Genomic DNA, 17,188 nt, shown 5'->3' with positions numbered 1-17,188 from the left:
ATACTGAACTCCACGAGTTGTGATTTGGTATGCTGCCTCCTTCTTTCAGTCTGTTTTCTCACTGGTGAAATGGGGACAACAGTACCTACTTTGTTTCCCCAAGAAAAAACACTTAGTGTAGTGCTTGTATTTGTTATGACTAGTGCAGTAATCCTGACTTGATGTACTGTCCTTCAGGATTCCTGGAGAAAGGACCTGGAATGAAGCGACTGAGCTCACTAGATGAGAAGATCCCTCCCAAGTCCCCACGCCCAAGACGTACTATCTGGCTGTCTCGAAGCCAGTCAGACATCTTCTCCCATAAGCCCCCACATACAGTGAATGTCTTGGACCCCTACTACCAGCCACGAGGTGGTGCTGCCAGCACCCCCAAAATCAACCCTTTCAGTGCTCGCCAGGACCTCAAGGGTGGCAAGGTCAAGTTCTTTGACCTGCCCAGCAAGTCTGTTATTTCCCTGGTATTTGACCTGGATGCACCAGGGCCTGGAACTTTGCCGATGGCTGACTGGCAGGAACCCCTGGCCCCACCTGCTCGCCGGTGGCATTCTTTGCCTGGTTCACCAGAGTTCTTGCATCAAGAGGCCTGTCCATTTGTAGGCCGAGAAGAATCACTGTCTGATGGGCCCCCACCACGTCTCAGTAGTCTCAAGTACAAAGTAAGAGAGATCCCGCCATTCCGAGCATCTGCCCTACCAGCTGCTCCAACCCATGAAGCCATGGACTGCTCCAGTTCCCAGGAAGAAAATGGTTTTGGGCCCAGGCCTCAGGGGGCCAGTCCATGCCTTGCAGGTGCCTCTGAAGAGATGGAGGTAGAAGAAAGGCCAAGAGATTCGGCTCCAGTCTCCTTCTCTGTCTCAGGCAGAGGCCTGAAAACCCAGGGAGAGCAGGATGGTTGAGGGGTTAATCCCTGCCTCACCATGGGGATGGACCTTCAGCTGAAGCCACGGGGCCCCCTTGGTGCACAGCCTTGACTCTTCCCTGGAGCCCACAGAGCAGGCAGGCTAGGCCAAGTCAGGCTCAACTTTGGGGCTCCAAGTGCCCAGTGACTGTGAGAGGGGAGGCAGCAGTGAGAAGCCTTCCTTGTTGGGGCCAACAGCTGATTCCAAGCCTCTGAAATCCTGCAAGGAGCTCTGGCTCCCAGCTGACCCACAATGCATTTCTGCAGACAAGACCAGAGGACTCCTAGTTCTAGTTTGAGCTGGCACACTATTACCCCAGGTTCTTCTTCCACCCCAGGTCTGTCTCTTGCCTTCCCTGGGGCATATAAGCTACTGGATGGAACGTGGAGCTGACCAGGAGGCCGAAAAAGCATGGCTATTTCTCAGACCTAAAGACTGGGGTGCTTCTTGCCAGTATGTCTAAGACACTTGAATAATTGCTGTTTGCACTTACTGCACAGTCAGACCACGTCACTACATTTCTATGCAAGGGGAGAACAAGGCAGAGTGGTGGTCATGGCTCTTAGCTAACCTCTTCAAAGATCTTTTCCAGTTCATTAACCTATTTTCATATTTATGAAGGGAGTCTTAATGTTCTGCCCTCTAAGACTTTCAACCTTGTGGTTGGGAGTGGGGCTGGTTTTGTAGGCCCTAGGGCCTGCCCCATATATTTGTCAACATGTGATACACCCAATTGGTTAAACGGTTTATACATGGACTGATTTTCTTCCTTCCCTGCTATGGCCGGAGCTACGGGAACAGTCTGTCTTTATAGAGCCGCAATAAGAAATAACCAAAGATAAAGCTGGTCAAACATTTTCATAACTTGTTTCTGCTGATTTTTTGGTAAAACTTTCCCAAGACACTCTCAGACTTAAAAATAAAGTTGGTTACTACAGGTGCTGGTCAGCCTTCTTTCTTGTACCATTGTTTCTCAGCCTCTGGGGTAAAGAAAGTCCAGAGCAATGCAGCAGTCTCTCTGTCAGGAGCCCTCCTCCCCAACTCTGTAGTTGGGAGTAGGACATTCATAGGCTAGAGGGACCAGACCCCTCTGCTCTACCCTCAGCTTCTCTTCTTGGGCTCTGGGTGCTAAGCTGGAGTTAGGTCAGCTGCTGCCCCAAGCCAGCTTCATCTTCTGGTTGTGGGCTTTGGAAGAACGGGAGAACTGGCTCTTGGCCACCGTGAGGGGTACAGCTTTGCCACTCAGGTATACCTTGTTGTGGCATTCAGGTAGCCAGGGTCCAGAGCTACAGGGCTGAGGTTCTTGGCTTACTCGCATGTAGGCCATTACATAACCTGTCATAAAGGCATCAAAACCAGCCCGATGCAATCCATCCCCAGGCACTGGGTTAGGACTGGCTTGACTCCCTGGTGCTTCTAAGGCAGCCATGTCAGCTGTTCCAAGCCTTGTTGCTTTAAGTCCCATCTCCAAGTCATTTTTGTGATCTTGCTCAGAGCCAGGCTGGTTGCTAGTCTCATCCTGAGCCACCTCCTGCTCAGTGTCCTCAGCCTTGACGCCATCCCCACAGACCTGCTTAGCGGGAGGACCATCCTCGGCTTCCCCAGAGCTCTGTTTCCCAGGCAGGCCCAACAAAGCCCTCCGTCGTTTTTCCTTACGTCGTCGCCGTCGCCGCTTATCCTTTGTGGCAGCTTCATCAGTGTCAATGATAAGATCAATATCATGGGACCGAGAACACTGTGATCCCAAGGGGCACCAGCCATAGGCCTAGAGGCAGGAAAGAGGCTTAGAGAGGGGTTCCAGGTATCAGAACCTTCCCTCCCCCATGAAGTGGGTGGGAGTTCTCACCGAGAAGTTATCACAGATGATGGTGGAATGAGGACGGTGGGATGGAGGGGGCATACAGCAGCGGTAGTCTACATGGGCCCTCATGCTAGAAGGATAGTTGCAGAACTCCAGGATAAGGTGTGGGCTGCCAGCTGCCCGCTGCTTTCCATTTTCCCGCTCACTGAAATAGCACAAGAGGGTATTGGTCCACTAGCATATAAGCTCCATGCAAATAGGGGTTTTTATCTGTTTTGTTCACTGCTGAATCCCCAGCACTAAAACAGTGCCTGGCACATGATAGGCACTCAATAAATACAAAATAGGTTTATACCAGGCCCCACCACTTCCCCTCAACCAGTCCCTTACCATTTCCGGAAGACATATTCTAGGTAGGAGGCCACAAAGCGGGCATGAAACTCAGCAGCATATTTGGTGTCATAAATGCCAGCTGGAAACATTTCACACAGGTCAGCAGTGAAGGTTCCCAAGCTCTCGGGCAGATGTGCATAGAAATTCTGGTACAGGAACACCAAGTCTATGAGACCATTATGCAGTATCAGGGGCCGGCGGGCCCGGATTAGCTCCAGGAACAGTGTCCTCACTGACTGGCTCTGGCTCTCATCGCCCTGGTTGGAAAGAAAGGGATCATCGGGAAGGGCAGTCCCATACGGAGCCTCTTTCACAATATATTTATCCCGAGCTCCCCCACCTGGAAAGCTCTTCCTCCGCACCTAACCCAATGCTCTTCACCCACATATTCGTCTTATTTCCCCAGCCCTGTCACTAGTGACTCCCTAAGAAGCAGATCCTCCTGCACATCCAGCCTGTGGTAGGAAGAAGATGAAATCACAGAAGAGGCAGTCTCAAGGCTGGGGACCTACCTTGTCGTTGCCCTTATGGTATGGGATACCCTGGGCATACTGCCTGTTGAAGTTGAAGCCATGCTGTACCAGGAACTGCACAGACTTTGGTTCTATGACATACTCTTCCACACACAGCAGGGTCAGATTGAACACCTGGGTCAGGTATGAGTGTTCACCCTGGGCGAGAGGAGGGTTTGCTACATCAAAACCTCACATGTGTGGCTCAATAGTTGAGCATGCATCCATGAACCAAGGTTCATGGTTCAATCCCCGGTCGCAGGCTTGATCCCCAGTAGGGGGTGTGCATGAGACAGCTGATCAATGATTCTCATCATTCATGTTTCGATCTCTCCCTCTCCCTTACTCTCTCTCTCTCAAATCAATAAAAAACATTTAGAAAACAACAAAAAAACCTTACACATAATGTTCCCAGGATCTCAACCCTCCTCTTTCCCCCAGCCACAAACCTGGGAAGGGAATGAAATCAGCACATACCTTGTCTGGCTGCTGCTTGAAGCAGGCGAGGCCCAGGGAGAGGATAGAACGGGTCCTGGCAGCATGACATACAGCCTTATAACGTTCTTCGATGCACCTTGGGGTTGGGTTTGGGGGTGGCTATAGCTAGGAGTTAGCCTCATGAAGGGCCCAAACCTCCCAGGGTGACTTCCACGCCAGGGCTAAGGTTTGCCCCCACTTCCCCTCATCAGGGTTGGAACTAAAGAGAGCACAGATTATACTTACGGGTTCAGCAAACTCTTCCTATCCCCAAGCCCACTCAGTTCCTATGGGTGGTTAAAGGGAGAACTAAATTAGGTCCCCAACACCAGCCCTTTCACAACCACCTGCCCTCCCAGTTCCCCAACCCTCACCGTGTCTACAGCCACGAAGCTAGCTGTCTTTATGGCCAGCAGAAGGGATGGCCACATCTCCTTAAAGTTGTCACTTTGCACATCCAGCACTGGAACTTGTACTACCAGCTCTTCCCCAGGTTTTGTGCTTTTGCTGACACTATCTGGGGGCAAGGAGAACAGAAGAATGGAAGTTAATGATCAGGGGGACAGGGAGTAGATACCAAGGTAGGCCATGGCTTGGGGGCATTTTCCATGATGGCAAGAAATGGCAGCTTTCCCCCTCAAGCCTTTGAATCAGCATGCTCTACACACAGACCTTGGAGTGAACAGTGCCCTGAATTTGGGGAGAAAAAGCCTGCGTCTTCCAGGGGCTTATGTTAGACTTTGGGAAAATCACTTCTCCCTCAGCGTCACTATCTGTAGAAGGTGAAGTTTGGACTAGAATAATTCTAGTCACTAGATGATCTGTGAGGTACCTTTTCCCCCTGTCCTGCAGGAACTATTTGTCACGGCTCCAGTTGAGTTCCTTTAATATCCCATCAGGCTCCATACGACTGTTCCCTTGGTGCCCTAGCAGCCACAGGTGGCAGTAGCCTGTATGGCCCGGAGCCCAATAATAATTAGGCCCCAGAGATAATGCCCTACACCTGGCTTCCCAAAACACCCCACTTCCTTTGGACCACAACTCCCAACCTGCCCCACTTAACAGAGAAATGAGTTCCAGACTACATTTCCCGACATGCCCCCTAACGATCCTAACTGTGCTCCTAACACTCCAGGCTTTTGCAGCCCGAGCCGCGGTGCACACTGGGACTTGTAGTCTCCTCGTGGCTAGTTAAAAAGGGAGAAGTTAGTCCTCTGAAACTTGACGTCGGTTTCTAGAACTATTAGCCAGAGGCCTTCCCCTCCCCCAGGGCACACAGGCTTTTAAGTCGGCCCCTGAAAAGCCACTCACTGTCAGAGATCGCTGGAGCTGCGCCATCGTCACTGTCGGCTGCCATGACACCGCGCGGCCCTTGCCTGACTAGTCGGTGGCAAGAAACGGCAGGACTTCCGCTTTGTCTCCTGGCGCGACTATTGAGTTCGGGGGTAGGGGCAGGCTCTCGCCTCCGGAAGTCACTGTGGGGCTGGAGTTCCGTTCAGACCTCCGGGGTCTGGCGCGCGAGGAGCGGGTTCGGAGCGTTCTGGGATCCTATTGGCTATCACGGTTCAGCTCGCCGCCCGGATTGGCCGGAGCCACGCCCCCTGGGAACGTGGGGTATTCGGACACGGGAAAACGTGGGAGGTAATTCGTCGTGTACGTGCCGCGGGGACGTGGGAGTGAGCTTTGCGCTGTCTTCAGGGACGCGACGCGGGGTAGGGATGGGTGTCCGCAGAGGAGGTGGCGCTGCCAGAGCTAAGCTTAAAGCAGCCATAGGAGTTAGACAAAGACCGGGGGATGTGGGGGAAAGGTGTCTATTCTGGGAAAGGGCGAGTTCCCTGGGAGGATGGAACTCACTGCGTTCCAGAAAGTGAAAGGCGGGAGGAGGACTCCAGCCGAGGCTGCAGAGGGGTTAGAGAGCGATCCAGTAGCAGGGAAGCTTTTGAAATAATCCAGGCAGGTGACAGGAATGACTTGCATTAGGCCCCAGCAGTAGAGACGAAGAGGAAGGGACACAGTGTAAGCAACTGGGAGGTACCGGTGATGTAGGTGATCGGACGGGACTCCTGCTACTGCGAGCGAGGCGTGCCCACCGGAGACCGCGCTTTCCCTGGAGCTGCGTTCCCATCCTCTCAGCCCAGCAAGGACTCAACGCTTTCTCCGTGGTTACTCACTGTTCCTTGTTCACTTTCAACCTTTCTACGGAGTCTTTTTCATCATTATTCAGAATTGTTTGGATTTCTCCTACTCTAAAAAAAAGGAAAATCCTTTCATCCCATGAATTAATGTAACAAGTATTTACTGTATACAAGTTACCTGGCACTGTGCTCAGCTCAGAGGATACAGCAGTCACCAAAACAGACCCAGTACTTGCTCTCATGGAGTTTTACAGTCAAGCTGGGGAAGTGGACGCTGATTAAAGAACCACCAAAAAAAAAAAAAAAAAAAAGTGAAATTGTAATTGGTGTAAGAGCAACAATGGAGAAAAATACAAGAGGGTAGGACTGGGGTGGGGGGGGGGGGACTGATGTGGACATTTAAGTCAAGACCTGAAGAATGAGTGGATGTTAGGTAAAGCATAGGAGAAGAGCTGTCCAAGTAGAGGAAATGGATTGGGTCAGGCCTCAAGGTAAACAGACACTTGGTGGATGGAAGCATCTATTTCAGCCAAACCTGGCTGGAGCGTAGTGATGAGGTGAGGTGATGAGGTAAACGGGGCCCTGGAGCCTACAAGGCTTATATTAAGAGGATTAGCTTCTAAGAGCGATGGGTGTGACAGCCAAAGTCCTCCAGTGGCCTACAAGGTATTTTGTGATCCTGTGCCCCCTACTTTAGCTCTCTGACTTTATTTCCTATCCTTACCCCCTCCTCATTCTATTTTAACCACGCTGGCTTCCTTATTGTTCTACAAACACACCAGGCACCATCCTTAGGGCCTTTGCACTAGCTTCTTCTTAGTTAGTATGCCTTTCCCACAGGTATCCACGTGGCTAACTTCTTCAACTGCTTTAAGTCATTGGTCAAATAACACTTTAGCAAGGCGTACCAGGACCACATTCTTTAAAGCTGCAACATCCCACCCCCTCCCCATTTGTTATCCCCTTCACCTGCTCTATTTTTTCTCCTTACGCTTATATTTATCACCTAATATCCTATATAATTTACTTATGTACGTTATTTATTGTCTGCCTCCATTAGAATATAAACCCTGTGAGGGCAGGAACCTTTGATGTTTTATTTAGTGAAGTACCTAAACCTGCTTGACACATAGTAGGCACTCCATAAATATTTTTCAGTGAATTAATGGGAAGCTGTTGAAGGTTTTAAGTAGGAAAGTGCTGTTATTATGTCTTAAAATGTTGCTTTATGAAAAAAAATATTGCTTTATGGAGAATGGATTGTAGAATGAATTATGGAAGGAAGTTTGGCTATGAAGGAGAGGAAAGTGGGTCTTGTGGAAGGGATTGGAGGAGCAGGACCCTGAGCTCAGACAATTTAGGAAGAGGGACCTTTCTTTCATAGAAGGAAAGTGAAGATGGAGGTAAGTTTATTTCATTCATTTTTTTTTTCTCTCAAGAAGGAAGCAAGCGCTTTTGATGAAAATGAGGTGATAAAGTCAAGAGTTTGAGGAGAGAGTTTAAGCCAGAGGTTCAGCCAGTTTAAGCCAGGGACTGCGGTATAGCAGAGTGCAAGAATGTAGACTCTGGAAGCAAACCTTTTGGGTTGGAGTGAACAAGTTGCTTAATCTCTACAAGACTGCGGTATAGCAGAGTGCAAGAATGTAGACTCTGGCCCTGACCGGTTTAGCTCAGTGGAGAGAGCTTCGGCCTGCGGACTGAAGGGTCCCAGGTTCGATCCTGGTCAAGGGCATGTACCTTGGTTGCGGGCACATCCCCAGTAGGGGGTGTGCAGGAGGCAGCTGATCGATGTTTCTCTCTCATCGATGTTTCTAGCTCTCTATCCCTCTCCCTTCCTCTCTGTAAAAAATCAATAAAATATATTTAAAAAGAAAAAAGAAAAAAAAAGAATGTAGACTCTGGAAGCAAACCTTTTGGGTTGGAGTGAACAAGTTGCTTAATCTCTACAAGCCTCAGTTTCCTCATAACTGAAATGGAAGTAATACTAGAACATACTTCATGGTATCATCAGAAGATTGAGAAATCTGGCAAAGCACTTAGGGTCTGGTGTATAGTAAGCACTTACTGTTAGCTACATTCAACTATTAGAAAAAGGCAGCTACAAGTACAGTAAGGGAGAAATGAAGATCAACTGGATGCATTTTCTCTTTGCTAATGGTCAGCTGGCTATGATTTTCTAGATCACAAAAGTTTAGGCATAAAAATAGCTCATCTCTCTCCCCCCACCCCGACTTGACATCTGCTTTCAGGCAAATCTTTTCCCCTTTCTGAGCCTTGGTTTCTCCTTTCTACAGAATGAAGGTTTGGGCTAGATGACTGTTAAAGACTGCTTCACTGTAAACGTGCTGCATCTCTAAGCAGATAACCCTCCTACCCACGCCCGTGCTCTTAGACCAGTGATGGCGAACCTTTTGAGCTCGGCGTGTCAGCATTTTGAAAAGCCCTAACTTAACTCTGGTGCCGTGTCACATATAGAAATGTTTTGTTATTTGCAACCATAGTAAAACAAAGACTTATATTTTTGATATTTATTTTATATATTTAAATACCATTTAACAAAGAAAAATCAACCAAAAAAATGAGTTTGCATGTCACCTCTGACACGCGTGTCATAGGTTCGCCATCACTGTCCTAGACACATCTAAAGAACCCCTGTTCACACACGTAGTCACAAAAAGCATCAGGTATACACAGGTGCTCCCACACAGGAAGCTTTTGGTCCTTGGCCCAGCCCAGCCCTGGCCTCTTACTGTGTGTACGTCTCCAGGACTATACTAATGCTGGTCCCCCTTAGGCCATTTGGAGAAGCTCAGCCCTATTGGTCATACCTCAGGGCCACAGCCAGTCAAGAGCAAGCCCATGAGCATCTAGGGCAGTGGTTCTCAACCTTCCTAATGCCGCGACCCTTTAATACAGGTCCTCATGTTGTGGTGACCCCCAATTTCATTGTTACAAATTGAACATAATTAAAGCATAGTGATTAATCACAAAAACAATATGTAATTATATATGTGTTTTCCGATGGTCTTAGTCGACCCCTAAAGGGGTCGTGACCCACAGGTTGAGAACCGCTGAACTAGAGCGTTGTTTGTTTTAGAAAATATGTTTTTATTGATTTTTCAGAGACGAAGGGAGAGGGAGATAGAACCATTGAATGGCTGCCTCCTACTGGCTCCTGTAGACCCCTACTGAGGACAGAGCCCACAACCTAACCTGGGCACGTGACCTGACCAGGAATCGAGCCAGTGAGTTCAACCACTGAGCACACTGGCCAGTCTAGAGAGTTACTGAGAAAAGCTAGGCACTGTGAATGGTGTAGGGATGGAGGTGGCTCCACCCCCTAAAGGGCCCCAAGATTCAGCCTAATTTTGACTGACTACTTTGGCTGGGCCTTTGTGTTTTAGATTGTCATGAAGAAGCCACGCGCAGCTGTGGGAAGCCGTCGCAGGAAGCAGACATCCAGTGGGGAGGAAAGGGAGAAACATGCCCTCAGCAGCAGCCAGGCCAGGCCTACTATCCCTGATGGTGAGGAGCTCGGACCTAGTAAAAAACTCACGGGCTGGTTTCACTGGCTATGAAAGGGGGCAGGTTCAAGCCTGAAGGGACTGATGAAGGGTCTAATTCTGACTTTGCAATGTGATTTGGGGATAATTGCTCTGGACGGCTGCTTTCTTGCCAGTGACATGGAGAGTAGTCTGTGCAGTTTCTTCCTCATGTGGCTTTCATAGGATCAATGAGTTGATCTGCCTAAAAGTATTTTGTAAATGGGAAATCCCTGCACAGGTATGTTATGCTTGACTGAAACTGTTGGATTTTCATTATAACCCAGAGACAAAGGAGCCAGCAGTGCCACTCTGGGAAGATTAAGGCTAGAAACTTGGCTAAGGCTACACACAGCTAGATAATTCTGGACTGACTCCAGGTCAAGGGGTCGGGGTGGGGGGAGCCCTAAGTGGAAGCAGACTGCAACCAGGCTGTAGTGTCCCAGGTTCCTGGTGCACAGCCTGTGCAGGGACAACTCCTGAGTTTCCTGAGGCCCCAGCAGGCCAGGCCGGGCGTCAGGAGGAGGTGGTATTGCAGGCCTCTCTCTCCCCGTACCACCAATTCAGAGATACAGCCGAGGTCACCGTCTTCCGGGAGAGCCTGCTGAGCTGGTATGACCAAAAGAAGCGGGACCTGCCCTGGAGAAGGCGGGTAGGCAGGCGAGGGACAGGGACCAGGGTGGGAGGCTAGTGCCCAGCCCCCTCCACACTAACTCCCCATCTGGGATTGCGTTGGCAGGCAGAGGGTGAGGTGGACCTGGACAGGCGGGCATATGCTGGTGAGTACATCTGAAAACAGAGCTGCTTTCTGCCCGGACACCCTCAGCTTGGAGTCAGGGCTATGGGCTAGGAGCAGGGCAGGTCAGCAGTGTCCTCATGCCAACCCCTCTTCCCCAGTATGGGTCTCAGAGGTCATGCTGCAGCAGACCCAGGTTGCCACGGTGATCGACTATTATACCAGATGGATGCAGGTGACTTCAGGGAAGGAAGGGGAGGGTGATGGGCTAGACCCCAGATGAGAGCCTGTCTTTGGATTGGGGGGAAAGAAGGCTTCTTTTTCCTCCCTCACCCTTGACCTCTCTATTTTTGCCTGTCTTCTGGCTACAGAAGTGGCCAACACTGCAGGATCTGGCCAGTGCTTCTCTGGAGGTGAGACCCACCCTAGGGGAGGGGAAAATGAGGACAACAGAGGACTGAGTGCTGATTTCTCTGACCTCTGACCCCACCCACAGGAAGTGAACCAGCTCTGGGCTGGCCTGGGGTACTACTCTCGAGGCCGGCGGCTGCAGGAGGGAGCCCGGAAGGTAAGGGGATAGCAGGGAGGGTGGGATCCCCAGGCCCTCAGATGTCTCCTAACCTTGAACTTTTCCCACCCCAATTAGGTGGTAGAGGAGCTCGGGGGCCATGTGCCACGCACAGCAGAGACCTTGCAGCGGCTCCTGCCTGGCGTGGGGCGGTACACAGCTGGAGCCATTGCTTCCATTGCCTTTGGCCAGGTGAGCCCATAGTCCACCCCCATTTTGTGCATGCCCACTTTCCTCCCAGACCAGGCTGACTCCTGGACTCCTCCGTGCCAGGTGACCGGTGTGGTAGATGGAAACGTAGTGCGGGTGCTATGCCGTGTCCGAGGCATTGGTGCCGATCCCAGCAACACCTTTGTCTCCCAGCAGCTCTGGTAGGATATTGGGGTAATGCAGGACATTGGGAGGGTGCCCCCAAAGGATCTTGGGCTCACAGGAATCTTCATTTCTGGTAGGAGCCTAGCCCAGCAGCTGGTAGACCCAGCCCGGCCCGGAGACTTTAACCAAGCAGCCATGGAGCTGGGAGCCATAGTGTGCAGCCCGCAACACCCACACTGCAGCCAGTGCCCTGTCCAGAGCCTGTGCCGGGCACACCAGAGGGTGAGCCATCTGGGGAAGGGGCGGCAGCGAGGTCCTAGGGAGTCCCCCGTGCACCGTGACTTCCGTCCCTATGTCTGTCAGGTGGAGCGGGAGCGGCTTCCATCCTCACAGAGCCTGCCAGGCAGTCCTGACGTGGAGGAGTGTGGTGAGTGCTGGTTCTAGCTCCAGCCCTTCCCTGCACTGTCACTGAGCTGCCTGGGAAGCCTCATTCTAGTTCAGCCGTGGGCAAACTCCGGCCCGCGGGCCGGATCCAGCCCGTTTGAAATGAATAAAACTAAAAAAAAAAAAAGACCGTACCCTTTTATGTAATGATGTTTACTTTGAATTTATATTAGTTCACACAAACACTCCATCCATGCTTTTGTTCCGGCCCTCCGGTCCAGTTTAAGAACCCATTGTGGCCCTCGAGTCAAAAAGTTTGCCCACCCCTGTTCTAGTTCATCCTACAGCCTGTTAGATTCTGCACAGCTGGGCCAAGACCTGCTCTCTGGGCCTGGCACTTAAGCCCACTTGGCCTGAGTGGGGTTTGGGATCTCTGTTCCCAGCTCCCAACACCGGACAGTGCCAGCTGTGCGCACCTCCTACAGAGCCCTGGGACCAGACGCTGGGAGTGGCCAACTTTCCCAGAAAGGCCAGCCGTAAGCCCCCCAGGGAGGAGTGCTCTGCCACCTGTGTTCTGGAGCAGCCCAGGGCCCCTGGGGGTTCCCGGATTCTGCTGGTGCAGAGGCCCAACTCAGGTACCTGGATCCTGGGAGTGGAGGGCAATGGTGTGAGCAAAAGGGGAGGAATGGAGGAGTCAACAGCTAAGGCCTAACTCACACCTGCTGACCGCTGTCTCAGGTCTGCTGGCAGGACTGTGGGAGTTCCCATCTGTGACTGTGGACCCCTCAGGACGGCATCAGCGCAAGGCCCTGCTGCAGGAACTGCAGAATTGGGCTGGGCCCCTCCCAGCCACCCACCTGCATCACCTAGGGCAGGTAAGTGAGCAGTGAGGGGCCAAAAATGACGGCTTTTCAGCCACATCCACGGGCCTGTTTCAGCCCCTTGGTCCTCCCCCAGGTAGTCCACACCTTCTCTCACATCAAGCTGACCTATCAAGTATATGGTCTGGCCCTGGAAGGGCAGGCCCCAGTGACAGTCACCGCACCTGGCGCTCGCTGGCTGACTCGGGAAGAGTTTCACACCGCAGCTGTCTCCACCGCCATGAAAAAGGCACTATCTTTGTTGTCTTTGTTATGCTTCCTACATGTTCTGCATGAACCTATTACCATATAAACGGGAAAAATAAAAATTAAAAAGGACAGGGTTCTGGCTCTTTGGAGGAAGATGCCAGCCCTGCACTCTCCCCCTCTTCTTGGCTAGGTGTTCCGCGTGTATGAAGGCCAACAGTCGGGGACCTGCAAGGTGAGTCCCCTGGCCCTCGCCCAGCCATCTCTCTGCCGAGGCCTGAATCCACAGGTTTTCAGTGAGTTAAGGGGCACATTTGGGTGGACATTGTCCACTCCGAGTTTCACCAGGGGGCGAGGAATCACCTAGGGTTTAGGTGGAGAGGGAACAAGAGAAAATAGAGACAGTAGTGTCAGATGTGTGAAATGTCTGTACTAGATTTTGTGGGCTATGAGGTGGAGAGCTCGGGTCTGTCTGGGAGGAAAGGATCAGGGAAAGGCTGCTTGGAAGAAGTGGCTGGTAATGTGGGTCCTAGAAATGAATCATTTTCTCCAGGTTTGGGAAGGGAATCAGCAATAAGGATGTTCTTCCAGGCCCAAGAATAGTTTAAGTAGCCTTGGTTTGTGTGCTCAGTGGTTAGATCTTGACTCAAGCACTGAAGGATTCTGGTCAAGGGCATGTACCTGGGTTACAGGTTTGATCCCCGCCCCAGTCGGGCCTGCATGGAAGACAGCCATTCAATGTTTTCTCTCTCTCTCTCTCTCTCTAAAAATCAATGGAAAAAATATCCTCAGGTGAGGATTAAAAATCAATGGAAAAGGCCTCCTCGGTGAGGATTAACAAAAACAATAATAAGTAGTGTAAGTAATGATGGGCACAATGCAGTCTGTGTGTGTGAGGAACTCTGAGCATCTAGCCGGAGCAATCGGCAGGGCCATGAACACCAGAGCCCACTGAAGCATTTTAGGTGGAGAGAGGAGTCAGATTTATATTTGAGGAAGATTACCTTGGACTGCTGTTTAGAGAGTTGATGGAAGAGGCAGATCCTGGAGATAGGTTGGAAGCTTTCTTACATTCAGGCTAGAGTCTGAGCTAGAGCAGTGGAGTGGGGATAGGGGTGAAAGGAGAGTATTCTTCACTGCCCCCTTAATGCCTTCTAAACAGAGTTCCAAAAGATCCCAGGTGTCTACTCCATCCAGCCGGAAAAAGCCCAGCCCAGGCCAGCAAGTCCTGGATCGTTTCTTTCGGCCCCATATCCCCACAGATGCACCTAGACTCAACAGTGCGGCCCAGTGACACATCTGGAAGCACCCTCCTCTTGAGAATCCTGTTTTTTAATAAAGTACTTATTTTTATAGTCGTTTTGGAGACTTTCCATCCTCTGCCTAGCCCCCTTCCTCCTCACCTCTGAGGGTTCCAGGAAGTGGACAAGTCCTGCTTGGTCCTGACTTCCTCTGGCTGAGCTCCCAGCCAGCCCTGGGCAGATAGGGGAGCATGTTCTATCCAGAGTGATCTGCCCTCCTCAGCCCCAGGAAAGGGGGAGAAGGCAGCGGCAGGAAGTCCCTACCAGTGGCTGATACTCACACCTTCACTCCAGGTCTCTGGTTAGTTCTGTAGCAGTGGTATCACTCTAGAGCAGCAGTTCTCAACCTGTGGGTCGCGACCCCTTTGGGGGTCGAACAACCCTTTCACAGGGGTCGCCTAAGACCATCGGAAAACACATATATAATTACAGATTGTTTTTGTGATTAATCACTATGCTTTAATTATGTTCAATTTTTAACAATGAAAATACAACCTGCATATCAGATATTTACATTACAATTCATAACAGTAGCAAAATTACAGTTATGAAGTAGCAATGAAAATAATTTTGTGGTTGGGGGTCACCACAACATGAGGAACTGTATTAAAGGGCTGTGGCATTGGGAAGGTTGAGAACCACTGCTCTAGAGCAAGTGGCTTGGCTCAGCCTTGACCTAGCCCCTCCCCCTTCTGTGGCTGCTCCTGAGGGAGAAGGGAAAGAAGCACAGAGAAAGATTTATTCTGTCTTAAATTCCTACCTCAAATAAGAAATCATTTATTTAGGGATAAATTACATATGTAGTGAATCAACACAGAAAAGCAAGGGGTTAATAATCCTAAAATTGGGAGTGGGTGAAGGGAAATGAGGTCAGAGAAGGACATAAAAGTCTTCAAGAGTATTGGTTGTGTTCCATTTCCTAAAGGAGTTCTACTCCTTTATTCTTTATTTAGATACAGACTGTAAAAAGTGTTTTATAGTTAAAAACAAACTTCTTTGGACCCCAGTGAGAGATTCAACTTCTGGCAGGTACTGATGAAATGGAGGCCACACCTGGCCCCTAGGGATGAAGCCTTATTCCACCAGGCCCTGGGCTGAACTCCCCAGACCTCCAGGACAGGTGGCTGCCAGCTCTGGCCTCCTCAGGCTTCCTGACCCCTGGCAGCTTGCTCCTCCACGGACTGCCACAAGGCCCGGATGTTGCCCTGGCCAAAGCCTGTGGCCCCCTGCCTCTGAATCAGCTCCAGGAAGAAGGTGTCCTCGGCAAAGAGCGACTTGGTGAAGACCTGAAGCAAAAACTTGCCTTTCTCGCCGTCTAGCAGAATTCCCTGCAGGGCCAGCTGGTTGGGCTCATGACCTGCAGCTCGGATCTGACGTTCCTTGCCCGGCTGCTGGTAGTAGGCCTTCGGGGGAATCAGGAGCCGGCCCCCCGCCAAAGTCACCCCTTCAGTGGCTTCTGTGATGTTCGGTGTGTACAGTCCCACGTGCTGCAGGCCGGGTCCTCTGTGCCGGGCCAGGAACTGCTGCACCTGGTCCGGTCCACTGGCGGCCCCCGGGAGGGACTCAGCCAGCACAAGGGTGGGGACAGCACTGCATGGCCGGGTCTGCAGGGCAGTGAGCCGCAGCCCCCCTTGTCCAGACCCCGCTGTCACCTCGAAGCCCAGCTCCGGATCCTCACCTGGGCTCAGTGGCAGGTGGTGAAAGCCTAGACAGTCGTGGAACCAGCGCATCAGTGTAGGGGAGCTGCCGCGGGTGCAGGCCAGGGTCAGGTGGTCCACGTGGCTGAACCATCCGGGGCCGGTTTTGGAGGACAGAGGGCGGAAACCGGGCAGGAAGGGTCCGCGGTAGCCGGTGCGCTCCAGCAGCGTCAGGCTGAGGTTGCCTGCCGGCGAGCTGACCACGGTGTAGGTGGCAGCACCCAGTGCATCCTGCACGCGAACAGGAGGCACCAGCACGCAGCTGCCCTTTGCCGCCAGCGCCCGGGCGGCTGCACCCGCGTCCGCCACATCAAAGCACAGGTTGGTGGCGCTGGGCACCGCGTGACGCGGGTCCAGGCCGTAGAGCGGCTCCCGGGGCCCCGCGCCCTCATTCACCAAAAACACCGCGTCGCCGCTGCGCAGGGCCAGCTGCCGCCAGCCGCCGGCCTCCCGCGCCGCCCAGGGCTGGAAGCCGAAGAGGCGCTGCAGATCCCTGGCCAGAGGCTGCCCTGTGGGCACGTGGAAGGCGACATGGCACAGTCGGCGGGCGGGCGCGGCCATGGCGGTCTGGTTGGTGACCCCGGACTGTCCTTCCCTTCGGTCCGCTCACTCGTCCTCACCTGTCGTTCGGGACTCCGACTCTCCGTCGCAAGCTTGTCGTCGGGAGCCGGTGGAGTCCTGTTTTCCCCGCAGAGCGCGCTCCTTGCACGTTTCGGGGAGAAGTCACAGACCGACCCTCCTGGCTGCTTGAGGTTCTTTCTACCGCACCACCCGAACCTGGAGATCCCTTGGGACCCCCAGGTCCCCGGTGCGAGTGGTGAAAACCACGTGGAGCCAGTGCAGGGCGGAGCGGGGGCGAGGGGCGGAGCCCGTGACTCCGGGACTGAAGGCTCCGCTCCCGCCCGAGGCTAACGCGGAGGTGCTGCGGACGCCGGCCGCTCCTCCCAGAGCCTCTGGGACGCACTGAGCGTCCCCTCCCGGCCTCCCGAGATCACATAGCTGCCTTCACTCGTAGCCCGGCGCTGGCTCTCATCCGGCAACCTCAGAGCAAAGGGAATCGGCCCCAGATGGGAGAGGAGCCCAAACTCTCCCCCACAAGCAAGGGATATTTTATTTTATTGGCAATTTCATGTTTTAGCTTAAAAATTCTGGAGAATTTTGCTATTAACCTTAATATCCTGTTAAGACTTTCAAAATATTTTAGGATATTTAACTTAAAGCGTTTAACTTTAAAATGTTTTAGGTGAGACCCCTGGCGGGGTAGCTCAGTTTGTTTGAGCATCATCCCGATACACCAAGCCTGCAGGTTCCATACCTGGGTTAGGGCACATACAAGAGTCAACCAATGAGTGCATAAATAA

The 17,188-nt window shown here is 52.0% G+C and overlaps 4 protein-coding genes across 5 annotated transcripts in view; 2 read left to right on the top strand and 2 right to left on the bottom strand.

Moving 5' to 3' along the window:
- The window catches only part of TESK2 (testis associated actin remodelling kinase 2), a 114,822-nt gene extending 112,987 nt beyond the window's left edge, over nt 1-1,835 (top strand). The window contains exon 11 of the mRNA XM_081085838.1: nt 178-1,835. Within this exon, the coding sequence (XP_080941964.1) occupies nt 178-896 (719 nt within the window). The 3' untranslated portion in view covers nt 897-1,835. The remainder of the gene's footprint in view (nt 1-177) is intronic.
- TOE1 (target of EGR1, exonuclease) lies at nt 1,740-6,265 on the bottom strand. Its single transcript, XM_081085839.1, has 8 exons — nt 5,394-6,265; nt 4,457-4,599; nt 4,329-4,369; nt 4,083-4,179; nt 3,606-3,764; nt 3,091-3,350; nt 2,746-2,905; nt 1,740-2,664 (listed from the first exon to the last, which is right to left on the bottom strand). Exons 1-8 carry the CDS (start codon nt 5,437-5,439, stop codon nt 2,044-2,046), a joined length of 1,527 nt encoding a protein of 508 aa, XP_080941965.1. The 5' UTR covers nt 5,440-6,265; the 3' UTR covers nt 1,740-2,043.
- Nucleotides 5,584-14,187, top strand: MUTYH (mutY DNA glycosylase). Of its 2 annotated transcripts, XM_081085841.1 has the most exons (16): nt 5,584-5,723; nt 9,622-9,742; nt 10,221-10,411; nt 10,499-10,538; nt 10,657-10,730; nt 10,867-10,908; nt 10,992-11,063; nt 11,142-11,255; nt 11,337-11,434; nt 11,516-11,660; nt 11,742-11,805; nt 12,206-12,397; nt 12,501-12,637; nt 12,720-12,872; nt 13,023-13,064; nt 13,992-14,187. In XM_081085841.1, exons 2-16 carry the CDS (start codon nt 9,628-9,630, stop codon nt 14,121-14,123), a joined length of 1,611 nt encoding a protein of 536 aa, XP_080941967.1. In that variant the 5' UTR covers nt 5,584-5,723; nt 9,622-9,627; the 3' UTR covers nt 14,124-14,187. The 2 variants fall into 2 exon arrangements, with proteins under 2 accessions (XP_080941967.1, XP_080941966.1); XM_081085840.1 differs by lacking the exons at nt 5,584-5,723; nt 10,221-10,411 and adding an exon at nt 6,785-6,883.
- A 951-nt stretch (nt 14,188-15,138) lies between these two features.
- On the bottom strand, nt 15,139-16,419 carry HPDL (4-hydroxyphenylpyruvate dioxygenase like). The gene has a single exon (XM_081085837.1). It carries the CDS (start codon nt 16,386-16,388, stop codon nt 15,273-15,275), a length of 1,116 nt encoding a protein of 371 aa, XP_080941963.1. The 5' UTR covers nt 16,389-16,419; the 3' UTR covers nt 15,139-15,272.
- Nucleotides 16,420-17,188: the final 769 nt, after the last annotated feature.

The sequence above is a fragment of the Myotis nattereri genome (assembly GCF_964212035.1).
Source record: "Myotis nattereri genome assembly, chromosome: 3".
In the NCBI taxonomy this organism is placed as follows: Eukaryota; Metazoa; Chordata; class Mammalia; order Chiroptera; family Vespertilionidae; genus Myotis; species Myotis nattereri.
Note: the sequence above shows the minus strand (reverse complement) of the source record. Positions and strands in the feature narration are given on the sequence as shown.

Coding starts and splice junctions, on each gene's coding strand:
- TOE1 (XM_081085839.1), bottom strand. CDS start 5,439: ATGGCAGCCGACAGTGACGATGGCGCAGCTCCAGCGATCTCTGACA. Junction 4,180..4,328: donor AGGAAGAGTTTGCTGAACCC/GTAAGTATAATC, acceptor CCCAACCCCAAG/GTGCATCGAAGAACGTTATA. Junction 3,765..4,082: donor TCAAGCAGCAGCCAGACAAG/GTATGTGCTGAT, acceptor CCTCTCGCCCAG/GGTGAACACTCATACCTGAC.
- MUTYH (XM_081085841.1), top strand. CDS start 9,628: ATGAAGAAGCCACGCGCAGCTGTGGGAAGCCGTCGCAGGAAGCAGACA. Junction 10,412..10,498: donor ACCTGCCCTGGAGAAGGCGG/GTAGGCAGGCGA, acceptor TTGCGTTGGCAG/GCAGAGGGTGAGGTGGACCT. Junction 12,873..13,022: donor TCTCCACCGCCATGAAAAAG/GCACTATCTTTG, acceptor CTTCTTGGCTAG/GTGTTCCGCGTGTATGAAGG.
- HPDL (XM_081085837.1), bottom strand. CDS start 16,388: ATGGCCGCGCCCGCCCGCCGACTGTGCCATGTCGCCTTCCACGTGCCC.